We start from the raw sequence: 17,311 nt of genomic DNA, 5'->3' as shown, positions 1-17,311 counted from the left end.
ACTAATAATCACTGTGCCAATATAAAATGTTTATTTTACTTCTTAAACATCTGTTTTTTATTTCTTTGGACTTCAGCAAAAGAAAAGAAAAAAAACACAGCTATAGTAAATATCAGGCAATAATATTTAACTGGTAGTGTAAGCCTAACTGGAACGTATGCCCAGCACCAGATTTAACTATGTGTTATTTGTGTTTTCTCTTCTTGTTTTTTGTCTTTAGATGCAATATTTTGAATGTGAGGAACATCATTGTTAATCAAATATACAACTATAGGGCAGCTTGATTTGCATGTGTCTCTTTTTTCTGTAGGAAAGGTTTTATTCATGGAAGATCTTGACTGATCCCAGCCCTCTTCTCTGCCCTAATTTGTTAACATTAGGAATGAATTGATAACCTACGTTAACATGCTTTATGCTTAAAGCCTCTTTCAGTGGTGCAGTACATGTAGTGCGTTTGGTAGTAGAGAGTGATTACAAAGGTGATAAGTGTATATTAGCAAATTTTATCAGCTAAGGGTGAGGGAGAGGAAGGAGAAAGATATATTGCAGAGGTTTCATTATTTTCCTTCTAGTATTTGTTCGAATATATTGTTTTGTTAGTTTTTCTGATTGTTGCAAAAAAATATACGTAGTGACATCGCTCTTGTTCTCTCCTGACCTGTTTTTTCCTTACCTTGTTTCAGGTACAGAGTCATAAGTACATACACATTTATTCCCAGAATTTTCACTTCTAGCTTTCCAGCACTGTCAGTTGATACTGTTTGGTTAGAAACCAGATAAAAGGACATACTTTAAATAATGTTTAAAAGGAATTGCCAATAAATAGTCCAGAAACTCCTGGCTTCCTTTCACGTAGCTTCATACTGCTGTCCTGTAGATTGAGAATAAAGATACTAATATGCCTACCTTTTATCTTAGGTTCCCAGTGCAGAAGTCTGCTTCTTTATATGAAAGGTTCTGAGACAGGGTCTACTTTCTTATTCAGGAAGCTAATTTTGTTATTGCTAAGGTTCTGGACCTTTCAGGAGAGACCCATAAAAGCATCTGTTCCCACAGAAGCTTCTCAGCCTTTCATGAATGATTTAGGTACAGCTGAAAATATTACCTATTGTAATACACCTTCCAGCCATAGGGAATCTTCTTCGATACACGTATATTTTTCTGTTAGTCATTAGGAATCTGATGAACATTGTCTACATTTTCCATTCCATTCTCAGTGAGTCTCTGTCTGTGCTACTGTTTAAGTGTGAAAATGGAAAAGTTGGCCCTGCCTCCTTCTTGTACTTTCTACTTGAAGTCTTATTGCAAATGGCCACCTTTTTTTCTGATGTCTGGCAAAATGTTCTGTCGTTCTTTCAGCTGACTACTTAAATTGACTGCATACCTGCAGCATTGGTTGATGCACTTCCTTTTTTTTTATTTTTTATTTTTATTCAATATTCATTCATTAGCAGGTTGGTCTTCTGTTTTTTCATGTTTAATTCTGGAATTTTGTTGCTTGCTTGCTTTTACCTTTTCCATCTGCCGTAAATGCTTAATTTTATTATTTAAGTAGTCAGTCTGTTTTCCTCTCTCCTCCATTTTCCATATCCCAGCAACTTAGTTACATTCATAGTTTGTGTTTTTCTCTCTGTCCCAGTAAGCTGTTTTCTTTTCTGTCCCCTCCTTCATCTTCATTTTCATCACTATCAGACACTGGCCCTGAGTAAAGTTAATTTTAGAGGTTTTTATCATGATGAAATTAGACTTTCCATGTCTCTCTTCCTTTGTGTCTTCAAAACAAACTCTCCCTATTTATCTTCCAAAACTTCTTTCATATATCCTGTTATATAGTATGTTGGGGGAGTATCCTACTCTTTCATTTGCTTCTAGAGGAAAGGGTCATGTAGTATTTGAGACACTTAAACTCAGTTCTTTGCACAATCATAATATTCCTCTTTGAGCAAGTGGCTTAGGTCCCCATTTGTAGATTGTGATAGTATCTATTGGCCTATCTATAAATGTTATTGGAAGAATGAGTCCATTAAGATTCCATATGATTCAGGTTGATAGTGGAGGGAGGCTGTGTAACTGTTTTAAATATATACCTTGTTATCTTACCTATACTGTATTCTTATGTTTTCATCTTAAATTGCCTTGTCAATTGGACTGTCATCAGTCGTTCATCTGCTGTATTTTTCCTTAACATTTCAGTCCTTAAATAATCTATTCTTCAACCTTTTTTGGTACGTATGAGTTCAGTTTCCGTGGAGAGCTTATACATCTATGTTTCTTTACCTTGTATTCTGCCTTCTGGTTTGAAGCATCTAACATTATACTTTTGTCAGTCCCTTCACCTGATCTTTGACAGTAGTGTTTTTCATCAGTGTCTCTTTGCAGTTCCCTTTGCTTTATACTCCACCAATTGCAGCATCTAAATATACTTAACTCACACAATGCAGTTTACTCAGTGTGGTACAGTATTTCCATTGATTTTAATTTTTCATTTCAATTAGTACTACTTGTTTCTCCACACTTCACATCATCTCTTATCTTTCTTTTTGTGTGTTGCTCTAGCAAGTCCTAGATTGGCTTTCTTGGCATGCCCCCTTTATTCTCTTATTGCATGAGGGCTGTGTAGTGCCTTTAGTAGGATTCAGAGTCTTTATATGCATTGTAGCAACAAGTTCACTCATACTTTTCCCAGTCCTATGTGTCTTCTTTAGGAGCTGCATTTACACCAGCAACTTTTACTTTCAGCTCTTGCTGCTTGTTCTTAACCATTACTAGTCTTTTGTGCTCTGGTCACCATCAACTAGTTGTCAGAAGGAATACTCCTTTTTACTCATTCTCCCACTGCTTCTTTTTTTGACATAAATTTGTTTTCTTTCACTCTAACTTTTGAAAGAGTCTTCCTTATATCTTCTGTTGAGCTGGTAAAATTCATGTATCTGAAGTCCTTGGTTATGGGAAATGATAGTAGACAAGGTTTCTTGGATAATTCTGTGCATGCAAGTCCTGAAATAGTTTGATTCATATTTCAGATACATTGTTTACATCGATTAAACTTTGATGTCCTACTTGGTTAATGAAGTTGGTTATGTTCCACTTCTTCATGTCTATTCATATTTCCATTACTCCTTGCATATCCTTCCAAATCTTCAGTTATGTAATGTTTCATCATCCAGTATGCTATGCACCTGTTTTCCTCAGTCACTTGTGATCTACCCGTTTCCTCAGCCACCTTTGCCAAAATAATGTCTCTGGCATGTAATTCTTTGCACCCTGTATATATGCATCATTCTCAACCAGAAGCTTCCGCCTCATCTTAATTTCATCGCTTCATTTCTATGGTTATCATTTATATCCTTCAAATTTGTTGGAATTTAACATACCTAAATGGTCTTCTCCAATGTCTGTTTTTCTCAGTGCCATGAAAGTTGGATGAGCTAGGCTGTCTCAGTACGTGCAACCATAGTCATAGTTGCTGCTTCATATGCTTTCTCTAGCTGGTTGATTAGCTTTCCAGTGTTACTATATCAGTACAAAATGCATATCCTGTTGAGCAACTTTTCAGCCAAAAAATGTGAAGAACCTTATCACCTTTCCCTAAAAGCACGCTTAGCTCACACTTCAGGATTATACTGTTGGTCTCCATACATCAGGCCTCTGTTACTGGTACCTAGTTGTGGTGTACCTAAGCTACATGGTGGTACAGAGCAAACACCTAACTGTATGATAAAATTTTGTCTGTAAATATTTTTCATGTTTTTGGCATTGCAAAATTAACAGGAAAACTTGCTGTTTATTTGGGAGATTAAGTAGGAGATACATCAAAGATTAATTGCATTTATCAATTATAGAATATTTCTGTTAGCCCTTCTAGGCTCAGAGCAATAAATCATAGTTTCGTTTTGAAAAGTAAAAAGAAATGGCCATCATGTCATTATGCCCATGACGTATTTAAAAGTGAATATTTGCATAGGATGTATGTTGATTACAACAGATGAAGATAGGATAACCAGCACCATGTTTGTTTTATCAAATTGATCAAACGTGTAAGTACTTGATCACACATTCAAGTTAGCACAGTTAAGTCAGTGTTTGTCAGTTCAGTTGTGGTAAGTGTGCCTTCATACCTCATCCTGATTGCAGACTCGGTGCTGATATTCTGCTGCCTCCATTAAGCCTCAAGTTGTCTGTTTTACTTCCTAACTAAGATGGCTTGACTGTGTGCACGTGATCAGTTACCACACTCATTTGGTAAATGATAATCTATTAAACTGTGATAATGCAGATGAGTTTGGTTACATGTGCATAGTCTAAATCTGAACAATGGGGATGAATCATACTTCCTTTACTATGGAATTGGTGTTCTGAGACAGGGATGTAGGAAGGACATAAGTTACTTGAGAGCAAAATTAGTTTTACAGCTTAATTACAAACACATTTCCACTTCCTGTCATCTTCTCCTCCACCCCCTCAAATGTAGGCAACATAACAGTACATTTAAAGCTACAAGATAAAATGCAAATCAAGGAACTCAAGGAGCTTCTGTTTTCATAGGAAATACAACTAGTTTTATAGGTATATGTTTTCTCATTTTCTTTGTAGAAGTTCAGCTGTAAGCAAAGGCATAGAGCAGACAAGAACGAAGGGAAAGAATGTATCACTTGTTCTACATGCTCTTTTTCTAAGCGATTTAGCTGCAGGGATGAATAGTGATAAATTATTTCTTTATACATTATGAGGATGTAATCCTTGTTAAGGTAAGCTTACAAAGTAAGGAATGTCACCAAGTACTAGTCTTTCATTAGAGTAGACTCTAAATCCTTAGGGTTGAACTGTGTCCTTCCTGTGCTTATGTCTTTGACTGCACCACAGAGCAGATTTCCATTTTTAGGAGGGACACATTCCTGAAGAGTACTAGAATTTCTCAGGCCCCTATCCCACACTCAGAAAATAAAAAGATACAAGTCTTCAGTTACACTTGTAGATCAGTTTACAAAGATACTGCTGAAGGCTTCCTCCAGAGTTGAGGCAACTCTGGATTCGAGCTTCTGTTTGTGCTTGTCTTAATAAATAAGAAAAAGCCCCCCCCCAAAAAAACCAACCCTAAATTAAGACTAACAATTGGCGACAGATTTTTGTCGCGTCAGTAGTGCTGAGAACATTGCTGTTCATGCCAACACGGATACCAAAATGTAATTTCTTCAGCACTGATTAAAAATTAATCATTGACAGTTTTCCCTTCTTCCCATTGCACTCTTTCTCATAGAGTCCCAGACTGGTTTGGATTAGAAGGGACCTTAAAGATCATCCAGTTCCAACTCCCCTTCCACAGACAGGGACACCTTCCACTAGAGCAGATTGCTCCAAGCCCCATCCAACCTGGCCTTGAACACTGCCAGGGGTAGGGCAGCAACAGCTTCTCTGGGCACCCTGTGCCAGCGCCTCGTCACTCGTAGTGAAGAATTTCTTCTTTATATTTAATGTAAATCCACCCTCTTTCAGGTTAAAGCGATTACCCTTTGTCCTATCAAAACATGTGGTTGTAAAAAGCCCCTCTCCAGGTTTGTTGTAGCCCCTTTAGGCACTGGGAGCTGCTCTAAGGTCTCTATTTAAGGAGTCTTCTCTTCTCCAGGCTGAATCAGCCCACCTCTCTCAGCCTGGCTCCAGAGCAGGGCTGCTCCAGCCCTCCAGTCATCCTAGTAGCCTCTTCTGGCCTTGCTCCAACAGCTTTGTGTCCTCTTATGTTGGGGCCCCAGAGCTGGACACAGTACTTCAGGTGGGGTCTCCCCCGAGTACAATAGAGGGGGAGAATCCCTTCCCTCGACCTGTTGGTCATGCTCTGGGGATTGCACACAAAGAGGGGTTCTGGGCTGCAAGCCCACCCTGCCAGGTCATGTTGAGCATTCTGTTAACCATCATCCTCAAGTCCTTCTCAGGACTGCTCTATCCAGTCTTTGCACAGCCTGTGTTTGTACCTGGGATTGCCCCAGCCCAGGTGCAGGACCTTGCACATGGCCTTGCTGACCTTCATGAGGTTCACACAGGCTCACTTTTCCAGCCTGTCAAAGTCCCTCTGAATCCCATCCCTTCCCTCCAGCTTGCTGACTGCACCACATAGCTTGGTCTCATCAGCAGACTTGCTGAGAATACACTCAATACCACCGTCCATGTCGCCCACAAAGATGTTAAAGAGTGCTGGTCTCAATATTGACCCCTGAGGGACACCACTTGTCACTGGTCTCTACTTGGACATTGAGCCATTGACTGCAACTCTTTGCGTGCGGCCGTCCGGCCAATTCCTTGCCCACCAAGTGGTCCATCCATCAAATCCATGTCTCCCCAGTTTAGAGACAAGGGTGTTGTGTGGGACAGTGTCAGTTGCATTGCACAAGTCCAGGTAGATGATATAAGTCATTCTCCCATTATCCACTAATGCTGTAGCCCCATCATCAAAAGCCACCAAATTTGTCAGGCATGATTTGCCCTTGGTGAAGCCATTTTGGCTGTCTCCAATCATCTCCTTAGTTTCTGTGTGCCTTAGCACTGTTTCCAGGAGGATCTGCTCCATGATTTTGCTGGGCACCGAGGTGAGACTGACTGGCCTATAGTTCCCTGGCCTTCCTTTTTTCTCTTTTTAAAAATGTGGGTTATGTTTTCCCTTTTGCAGTCAGAAGGAACTTTACCAGACTGCCACAACTTCTCAGACATCATGCATAATGAGAGCTTGGCGACTTCATCTGACTGTTCCTTCAGAACCCGTGGATGCATCTTGTCAGGTCACATGGACTTGTGCACCTTCAGTTTTCTTAGATGTTCTTGAACCTTATCTTCAACTACAGCGGGCAGTTCTTCACTCTCCCACAGACTGTTTTGGATTATGTCCCTGCCTTTGCCTTCTTCTTGGGTGGTATGGCTAGAGCTCTTGCCAGTGAAGACTGATGCAAAAAAACTTCAGCCTTCTCCATAGCCCAGGTAGCCAGGTCTCCTGTTTCCTTCCCATTTCCTTCCGGAGAGGGCCCACATTTTGGTCCTATATAATGGTCTATGTGCCTGATACCATCTGATCTTGACCAGTAACTCTGTACCTCAAGACCAGTGCTTCTGGTGAACAAGGGCATTGTTCCCCACTTACGGCTCTGTTGTCCGCAGGTTGCCCTCCAGAAAAAGTAATCCATAATGGCTATCTTCCTTCCTCCCTCTCCCCCTGATCTTTATTAAGTCACATTGTAGGGAAGCAACCATGATAAACATCTTCCTGTGTCAGGAAAATAATCTCTGTTTCCTGCCTAGCTGAAATAATGGACATGAAATAGCATCTGAGAAACATTCTGTGCAGATTAGGGATCTCATCATTAAACTGAGTCAGTAGTTTGTCAAAATTAGCATCTTCAGGTGTTAGTCTACCTTTGCTGCCTAGTCATTTTCGCTTACATATTTATCATATTAATAAGGAGCCTTACACTAACAGAAGTATGTTTTAGGTGTACTTACAAGATGTAACTATGTTATTCATAAAAAATTTTCAAAATCTCTTGATATGGAACTGAATACCTTAGCATGAATTTATTGACCAAAACAACAACAACAAATTTATTTCACTTGATGGTTGGTTTTTTTTGTTTTGGTTTTGGTTGGTGTTTTGGTTTTTTCCCTGTCCTTTTATTTTCTTTTTCTCTGTAGGATAAAGTAAGGATTTCAGTATTTTAGAACTGAAAAATGTGCAAACTTAGCATCGCCATGCATTGGGCAATCCTCAGTTTTGGATTCAGAGTAAATGATAACAGAAACACTTGCATGTTGTAAAAAAATTGTGGTCAAAGCATTAATTCTTCAGCCTTTGATTTCGGAAGTTGAGTAGACCTTGGCTAGCAGTTTAATTATTTTGGCTGTGGTGCCCATTCTTCTATTTCTATCAGCTCTCAAGGTATATGTACATTTCAGACTTGTATAGAGAAATTGTGTTTGGACTTCAGAAGCAATCTAATTACAGATCTCCACATACATAAGGTTCATGACTGGAGATTTTCTATAGTGATAGGAGTGAACGCATAGGTAATAATCTTCATCAAGTATAGGGCTTACAGTTATTGGAGGTGTTTTGTTTTTCTTTCCAAGGTTAAGACCTCATCTAGGTTCATGTGGGACCCTTTCCTGATTTACAGGAATTTGAATGTGAAATTCCTGCTGTGCAGGAAGGACATTTTGAGGTTCTATGATTCTGAGGAGAGAGGTGTTTCCTGTTAAAATCCTGATTTGCTTTAACATACTTTCACATTCTTTGGAGCATAGAATAAAAACTAAGGGTTAGGGTTAACCCTAAGGTTTGAGTTTAACAATAAACTATATAGTTATTATGTAGCCTCTCTGGTTCTGTGTGTCTTTTGTATTTAAACAGACCAAAACCACTTTGGCAGAAGTTCATTCTGTTACTGTATCGACTAGTTCAGTTCCTTGAGAGCTGGCAGTTTCTGTTCAGAAACAAGCATAGGAGGTATTGAAATGTGTATCATTACTGAGGGTTCTCACCATTGGACTGTTAGGCATAAATGTAGGATGCGACTGTTTCCATACTGCCTTTGTAAGTCTAATTATGAATCTAGTTTAAGAAAATGGAAGAGTTTACTAAAAAGATGTTTACTGAAAGATAACAAGCAATGCCCCCAGTTCCAGTCAAACATATTATTGTAGGATGCTGGCACCTGAGTTCATAAATTCCAGGTTAATCAGAATTGTACTTTTAGCAAAAAAAATATCCAGAGCTACTTACAGATTGTACCTTTAGTTTACGTTTTCTACTTTAGAAGTTTGAAACTCTATGGAAAATATACAGCAGAACTAAATCGTAAGTTCAGTAATGTCTAAAATCTCACAAAACAGGCTTTTGAGATTAAAAAAAGAAAAAAAGCATTGAGATGCTTTTTGCCAAGATTCTATGTGTCTTATTCTTTTTGAACTGCTTGGCTTGATCCATATGAGTTCTTTTGCAAGAGTGAAATGTTGTATAATGCTTGCATTAAACTGTAAATTAAGAAATATATGAATGAATGGAAATCAGGGTTGTCAGAAAGCAAGTATTCCTTTATTGTAAATTAATATCCATTAAGTAATCTCTGTCTATGATTGATTTTGTGCTTAAAACCAAGCAAGGCTATATTCTGGTGTGTACAAATGAATCTCCTTTTGAAGTCTGTGCACCTCCAAAAGCTCCATGTTACTTTTGTGATCTGCTACTTTTTAAACTAATACCAAAAATACATACAAATAAACAAAGTTAGTGTTGTATTGACATAAGACTGAAATGAATTTCTAAATTCAACAGATTGTGTTACAGAGGAAGACTATAGCTGTAAATAAAAGAAAAATATCCTAGAGTATATTAAGACGCTGTTTTCTGTCTTCTACAGATTTCCTGTTCTTCAAGTCCAACTGTAACATCAAGTTCTGGTAGCAGTAGTTCTTTATCTCCCCTTGGACCTCTTTGTAGACAGAGATCATTAGCAAATGGCGTTTTGTGTTCTGAGTCTAGCACATCAGGTGTTTATTCACCTACATCTAGCTATCCAAAAGCACCAGGCTTTGAACGAGAAGATCAGGTATGTGAATAATACATACACATCAGTGTACAAATGTGTAAATTTGTGTACAAATGCAGTCTTAAGTTAAATTAGATTTTGCAGAAGATGTTGTCTGCCTCATGTATCAGCACTGATTTTTGATCATTTAGAACACAGAGTTTGAATGGTCATCTTTAGTGAGCTAAACTGCATCAAATTATAGTTGTCACAGGCCAAGAACACTCATACAAACAGTCACTCCAGCTCAGAAGACACGCAATGAATTGTAACTTTGAAGAAATGTTATGATTGTCGCTTTAAGCTTGTATTGCCCAGAACAGAAGAAGATAACAGTGGGGGGGGGAGGGGAGATTGTAGCTAGGCTTGGTAAGATTCAGTTTTAATTATTGTTGAAAATGGATGGTGAAAAGATACGTTAATTTCTGGCTGTTGGTACTTCTTATGAGTTCCAGTCTTTGATTTAATTGCAGTCTGTTTCTTCTCCCACCTGCACCTGCCTCTCTCCTTGGACAAGTTAATTTCCCAGACAGACATAGGTGGTAAAATGTAGCAAGCCTCTTGAAGAGAGAAAGGTCTGTAGCATTAGCAATGAGAGGAGAATGGTTGAAATTGCAGTTGATGAGCAGTTACAATCCTTTAGTTGGGGATTGGGGAGAAAATGGGCAATGCTAGAGACAGCTGGGAGAAGGGAAGACTGGTATTTTTCAGGGATATGAAACAGCTCTGTTGGCCTGTGAGAAAAAAGCTGAAAGCCTGGGATTTACCTGTTAAAGCTAAATTTTTCTCACTCTCTTATAATACTGGTTACATTTCTAAATTGTCAGAAAGGACCTGTTCAAAAAAGGACCTCAAATAACACATTTAAATAAGCTACAGCCAAGCTGTTCAGCCTTCTTGCAAACCTGTGGTTTGTCAGAATTGATTTTTATAACCTGAGATGCACAGAGAAGTGCAGAAGCAAAAGATGGAGAATATTAAAGGAAGGAAAGTGTTGGGGGTTTTCTTTTTAAATGGTAAGTTGTAGGTAATGGCGAGATCATTAAAGTTGTGCAGCTAGAATTGCTTTCTTGCATGTACGTGTTCAGACAGGCTATAAGTTAGAGAGCTGGTCATTGTGACAGGAAAGTTTCAGGTTCCCTATATGTAGGGATCAAGTGATCATTGATGAAATTTTGTGGAAGCAAGGCAGTTACAGTGTCAAGTGGCAGCTTTCTGAACATGAGGCAGCAATAATTGTGAAAGAATGTAACCATTGGTAGAGATCTATTTTGCTGGTTTTAGTGAGTAGGGTACTGCTCCAAAGAATGTGTCTCAGCAACAGAAATGTCATGTACTTGCCTTTTAGTAGCCACATTGAAGTCGCCTAGTGATGGCCTTTGCAACTGATAAAATAGTTTCTAAAGTGATGGGCATATAAAGAGGAGGAGGGTTGTTACTGCTTGGGAGCTTTCACTACAAGACAGCTTCTCCCAAAGGAAACAAAGAACAGACACAGCAAGACTGCTTGAAGGCAGCAAAAAGAACCATCTTTTCCTAGGGAGAAGAGAGCACTTTGCAGAGTTTACAGCAATTTAGGAGGTCACTGAAAATTACTGGCCTGAAAATAAAGGGATCCTTGGATCCTGCTCTACAGGAACACAGTGGGCAAAGAGAAATTGCTTAGAATTATTTTATTTAAGTATGTCTCACTTGTTTCACGAGTTACCTTTCATTCATAGAATGGCGTTCAAAGAAAATCTACACTTTGATTTCTTTTTTATTTATTTTATTTGTATTTATTATTAATCACTTTATGGGAAAATCTAGGCAGTTCCACTCAAACTTTTGGCTATCTCGGGCTTCTATCCCACCAGCCTCTTGGAGAAGTATTCCACAGCTGGCAAGCATATGGGACATGTTACTTCTGTCACAGCAGTAACATGTCTCATATGCTAACATGGCTGCTCAACATGCTAACATAATGCTAACGTGGCTGCTCAGTTTTTGGACCAGAAATAACTTGCATGGGCTCAATTATGCATCTGAGTGGAACAACCGCAACTGCTGTTCCTTTTCCATGTAGGTTTACTCTATGATCATTAAAATTTAGTTATCCATATGGGACTGCAGTGAGGGAAATTAAGTCAGGCTGTTGAAGATGTCATTACAGAGATGTCCCTGACCCTTCATAAGCTAGTTATATATTTTACAGCGATGACTCATTAAGTTCATATATTACAGAGATTATTCTTCTTCCAGGCAAAGCATCGAAGCTTCCCAGCTGAGAATCAGCAGAAGTCAAATGAACAAAACAATAAGCAGGTATTGCCAAAAGCTAAATGCTGTAAATATTTTTCCTTTCTAATAATTTATTAAAGTACTATCAAAGTTATATGGCACTTTACAACATAGTCTAAGTAAAATTTGTGCCCAGCATCAGCACAAGAGGCAGTGGGCACAAACTGAAACACAGGAGGTTCTGTCTAAGCATATAAAAATAGTTTTTACTGTTCATGAGACACCGACCATTGGAACAGGCTGCCCAGATAGCTTGCGGAGTCTCCCTCCTTGGAGTTAATGCAGAAGCCGTCTGAACATGGTCTTGGACAGCCGGCTATAGATTCTGTGGAAATGTACAGTAGTTGTGTACTGCAGGGAGTAAGAGGGATGAGAAGATTATGAGGCAATTTGGGGATGCTTTCGATTCTAGCAATTCTGTGGCATAGTTTTGCACAGTGAAATTCGTGATTAATGTGATTTGAGAATGGATTGATAAAGTTTAAGGAAGGCCAGAAGGAAGATGATGATACAGTTGTTCAAATGTCAGATCACAGAATAATAGAATCATAGAATAGTTTGGGTTGGAAGAAACCTTCAAAGCTCATCTAGTCGAACCCCCCTGCAGTGAGCAGGGGCATCTTCCTTTAGATCAGGTTGCCCAGAACCACATCCAGCCTGGCCTTACATATCTCCAGGAATGGTGCATCCACTACCTCTCTGGGCAAACCATGCTAGTATTTTACCACCCTCACTGTAAAGAATGTTTTCCTTACATCCAGTCTGAATTTCACCTCTTTCAGTTTAAAACCATCACCCCTTGTCCTGTCACAACAGGCCCTGCTAAGAAGTCTTTCTGCATCTTTCTTACAGGCCCCTTGTAACAACTGAAAGGCCCCAATAAGGTCTCCCTGGAGTTTTCCTCCAGGCTAAACAACCCCAACTCTCTCAGCCATTCCTCACAGAAGAGGTGTTCCATCCTTCTGGTCATTTTTGTGCTCAAAACCAGTTAAAGTGACGGGGAAGAGAGCATAGCTTTGACCTGTTATGAATCTAACGCTAAGTGTTAGAGGTGATTCTATATGTGCAAAGGAGCTTAAAACTCTGCCATCTTTGCACTGCTAGAACAAGAACCCTGCTGCTTTGCTAATGACAATAATCAAGATAAATGAGAACAGAAGTTCTACCATTTGCCATTCATGCAGCCACATGGAGTGTATAAACTGAAGTGGAGGATTAAAATGTGTGTTACATTTAAAAAGCGGGAGGAGTGGTGCTGAATAAATAAGGAGAAAAAGCACAAGTAGAGGTGGATCCTGTGACTTCTGTATAGAACAGTGAAAGCACATGAACCAGTTTAAAAGTATACATTGGGTCTTTCCCTTTACACATCTATGAATTAGGGAGAATGGCAGCCTTGGAAACTCTTCACATTTTTTGTGATTTGCCCTAAAAAGTATTTCTGCATGACTTTCTACCACTAGAAAGAAGTAGCACAGGTATAGGTCATTATGTAATGTGATGTATGTGTGCAGTGCAGTCATGTTTCTTGGTTGTCCAAACCAAAGATCAGTTTATGCACCAACTGCATTTAGATAAAATGAGAAAATTTGGAGACCAAAACTCCAATATAGAATATAATTTGTGTGTGAATGCATAATGAAATGGTACAATTCCTAAGATATTTTCCATTTGAAAAAAAGCATCATACTTCAGCTAATTATTTTATTATATAATTATGAGCCTTTTTGCTAGCTTTTAGATATATTTTTTCTGAAAGCAGGATTCCATTGCATGGTGGTGATGTCCAGCCACATTGGAGAAGTGCATTTGCTGGTAAATGATAAGTGAAAATATCCTAATGTATTAATTCGGAGGGTGGTTCTTTTAAAAATACATTGTTAATTTTATCTGTTTGTACATACATCTGTGTAAGTGTGATTTTGTGTAATTACATATACTGTTTGTTTCTTTTTAACAGAACCATCTCAGTGTGTTTTTGGCCATTAACCCACTTGCTTCACATATAACTTCTAGTCTGGCCTCCAGTGTTGGATCAGATAGTTCATCTCCTACAGCTGTCCCTTCTATTAGTGCCAAAGCTCTCCCATTCTATTCTGGCAGTAACACAGTTGAACCAGTGATTGGTAAGTCTTAACATCTAATCTCTGATTGCTGTATTTTGTTGCATTATTCAAGTTCTTCTTGTTTCAGCTTAGATTCAAAGAACTTATTGGTAAAGAACATATTATTACATATTATAATAATATATGGCAATATCTGAAACTTAATGTAAATGCTTTAACCCCAAGTTATTATTTTTCACCAAGTCTCCAATGTAAGCATAGGAATGAGTGAATAGGACATTTAAATTGGAATTTTAGCCTTTGTATTAGCCAGTGATAAAAAAAATGTGTCAGACTTTCATAATGCACCTCACTGTTGCTGGAAGTACTGTCTTCTCAACTTCTGTTGGTGGGCTTATGAGATTTGACTTTTTTTAATGTTAAAATAGCAGGTGCAGTTACAAATCTTGCCATGTTCTTGCAGTATGGCTGACTGCATATTCTTCATTCTGGTTATTTGTATGTTCAAGGACAAAATCTTTTGTTCACACTATGTGGACCAGATCTGAAAGGACACAAAAAGGAGGAGCCCGTCCTTTCTGGGTGCAAAAAGACAGATTCTGGGAAATAGTCCCAAAAATTATATTATTAGCTTGAAATTTTTCCTATGCCTCCAACCAGCTAGGCTGTTTGTGTGGAAAATGGTAAAAGGCAATAAATATTTCAATAATTAGACACTGGGAAACGCGAAACTACTCATGGTGTTCCTGCTATGATCTCCCAGGTGCTGGATAGAGAGGAATAACCACTTCCTCCAACCTGCTGGCTGCACTTTTGCTAATGCAGGCAAATACACCGTTAGCTTTTATTGCCGTAGAATATGCTGAACATGTTCATCAGAATTCCTAGCTCTTTTTCTGCAGTGCTGTTTTCTGATCAGCCTGTGCTGTTGCAAGGGATTATTCTGTCACAGGTGCAGCATTATTGTATTTGCCTTCGTTGAACTTCAGGAGGTTTCTGTCAGTCTAGTTCTCAAACATTTTGAGATCCCTCTGAGCGGCAGTCTTGCCATCAAGTGTATCAGCAGCTTCCCTTAATTAAGTGTTATCCACCAAATCCTTGATATTTGTGGCACTTTTACACTAAATGTGGTTTATTCAGGAGGCTGTGGCAGGGAATATTGTGATTTGAAAAATACACTATTTCACATTCTGTGATGTAAGTCATGTGATCAGGGAGTTGCTGTGATTAGCTGGTGTACTTTAAGCTTTCTGTGTTTAAATTGATGTGTAGCAGCAACCAGGAGACTGCAGACAGTGAGTCAGCACTTCAGCATGGTAAGTTAGGCATTCACTCTTTTAATTGTTTTTAGGAAAGAAATTATGCAGAATATTAAATGATGGATCTTCTTCTGCAGTCTCACAAGTGTATAGCTTGCTTTCCTTAAATGTTTGTTCGATGATCTTGTTTTAGACAGAAAATAAATTTTGACTCTAATTTCAGAATTAGAATGAGCAGAATTTTAGTTTTTATTGTATGCAAGTAATATAATTTAATTGGCTTGCAGTTATTTTAAGATATGCTATGAAATCACATTTTTGTCAAGATAAACATTGCTTCTGAAATAACCAGAAGCTAATTGACTGTAAGAAGTTACTCATACAGTAAGAACCATGGTCTAATTTCTGTATACTAGATGTGGTGCGAATTCAGTATAATTTAAAAATCGTGATATACTAAACAAGTGTTCCAGAATCATTAAAACAGTGATATGCTATGTTTCCCATGTCCTAGTGTGATTATATTATTGCACATAAGAGACTCTTGATTCCTTTGAGATAGAATTTGCCTCTGCTATCTATTGATGGCTTTATACATCAGTTTTTAGTATACTGTGTTTGTTAACAGAATATGTATCATAAAACACACCTCATGTATGTATAAGTTAGTATACTTTATGGTAACTGCGTAGATTAGGGTTTTTTTTCATTAAAAGAATTTCATATATATATATATATATACACACATATATATAAATTGTTTTTCCAGAGTTCTGTTCCATGGAATATGGGATGGCATTGAGAATAGTGTTGCATGTAATCTGAATACAGCAGAAGATTAAGACATTATTGTAGAACAGAAAATACATTTATAGTGTTCTTGTAGAAAGTCATGAAAAAAGAATAGAAAATGAGCTGCAAGAAGGGAAGGGGCTTGGTGATTATGGGAAAAAGCAATGACTGGGTTTGGAGAAGGATAGGGAAAAGTCAGGAGAGTTATATTAGCAAGACCTAAAGAAGCTTTGTCAGACAGTGGGGTCTATAGCCCTTTCTGTGGCCCTTTATTTTGATCTCCTGGGGAGTTACAAGCCCTCTCTGTCTGCTCCCTGAGTAATAGTCCCCAAGAGCTGGGGCAGAAAAGGGTGCAAGTCAGACCCATCAGATAGAACTAGTATTTAGCATAGAGGCTTGGACAATATGTTGAAAGCTGAGGAATGATGGAGTAGAAGATATATTGTTGCAGTCTTCTCCTCTCAGGGAGATTGGTTGAGTTGCCTGGTTTTGTTCTGGTAAGAAAAGAAAGAAACATAATCAGAGGATGTAAGAGCTGCAGGGTATTTGAAATCTTCCTGAAAACTTAAAATAAAAAAAAACCAAACAAAAACCAACAAACAAACAAAAACCCACACCCGAAAAACCCAAAACAAACAGAAAATATAAATGAAAATTTTTTTTAAGAGAATAGAGACATTAGATAAGAAGAGTGTCAAACGAGACAGATTTGAAGAGGAATAAATAAGGAATGGGCAGCAGTGAAGGGAAATTACTCCATTGATAGCAGGGAGAAAGCGGGACATCTGCCATCATCTGATACTCCACGCTGTTGTCTGTGTTAGGTTTCTGGGCGAACCTCCCCTTGGGAATGTTTTGGTTGCTTCTGTTACTTTCTGTTGCATACTCAAGCGTGGGGATTTTGCCTGTCCGGGAAACTTGCCATTCAAGGAAAATTGGTGTTTCCCCATTTGCTTCCCATATATGTTGTTATCTTAAGATGTTGTCTGTGTTCTTTCCCTGAACTTCACTGACTTTCCACCATGTGATGTGGAATCTGAGAGAGCCAGAAGGTCACAGAAATTAAGCTTTGAAAATCCAGATAATAAACACTAAGGAGACATGTCCGTCCTTTTTGTCGTAGGGGAGGACAGGTGTGGCAGAGCGAGTTAAGGCCTCATGAGAAGAACATGAAAGGTTAATGATTAGTAGGGTGCAGGCTTAGATTTGATCTACTGTTTGAGCAGCATGATTTATGTCAGCCTCATTGTGTTTTTTTCCTGCTAGCAACATACTGAGCCAAACACCACAAATAACTTCAAATATTAACATATGCGTGATGTGGGGAATTGCAAGACCTTGGAAAGAACCC

General features: G+C 38.5%; 1 protein-coding gene across 3 annotated transcripts in view; it reads left to right on the top strand.

Annotated features, from left to right (window-relative positions):
- The window catches only part of UNKL (unk like zinc finger), a 55,083-nt gene that overhangs the window by 23,429 nt on the left and 14,343 nt on the right, over positions 1–17,311 (top strand). For all 3 annotated transcript variants that reach the window (XM_080617084.1, XM_080617083.1, XM_080617085.1), the window contains exons 7-9: positions 9,396–9,584; positions 11,805–11,867; positions 13,804–13,969. In XM_080617084.1, coding sequence (XP_080473210.1) covers positions 9,396–9,584; positions 11,805–11,867; positions 13,804–13,969 — 418 coding nt within the window. The remainder of the gene's footprint in view (positions 1–9,395; positions 9,585–11,804; positions 11,868–13,803; positions 13,970–17,311) is intronic.

This window comes from Psittacula echo, assembly GCF_963264785.1.
Source record: "Psittacula echo genome assembly, chromosome: 5".
NCBI classification, from domain to species: Eukaryota; Metazoa; Chordata; class Aves; order Psittaciformes; family Psittacidae; genus Psittacula; species Psittacula echo.
This window is presented reverse-complemented; position numbering and strand designations above follow the sequence as displayed.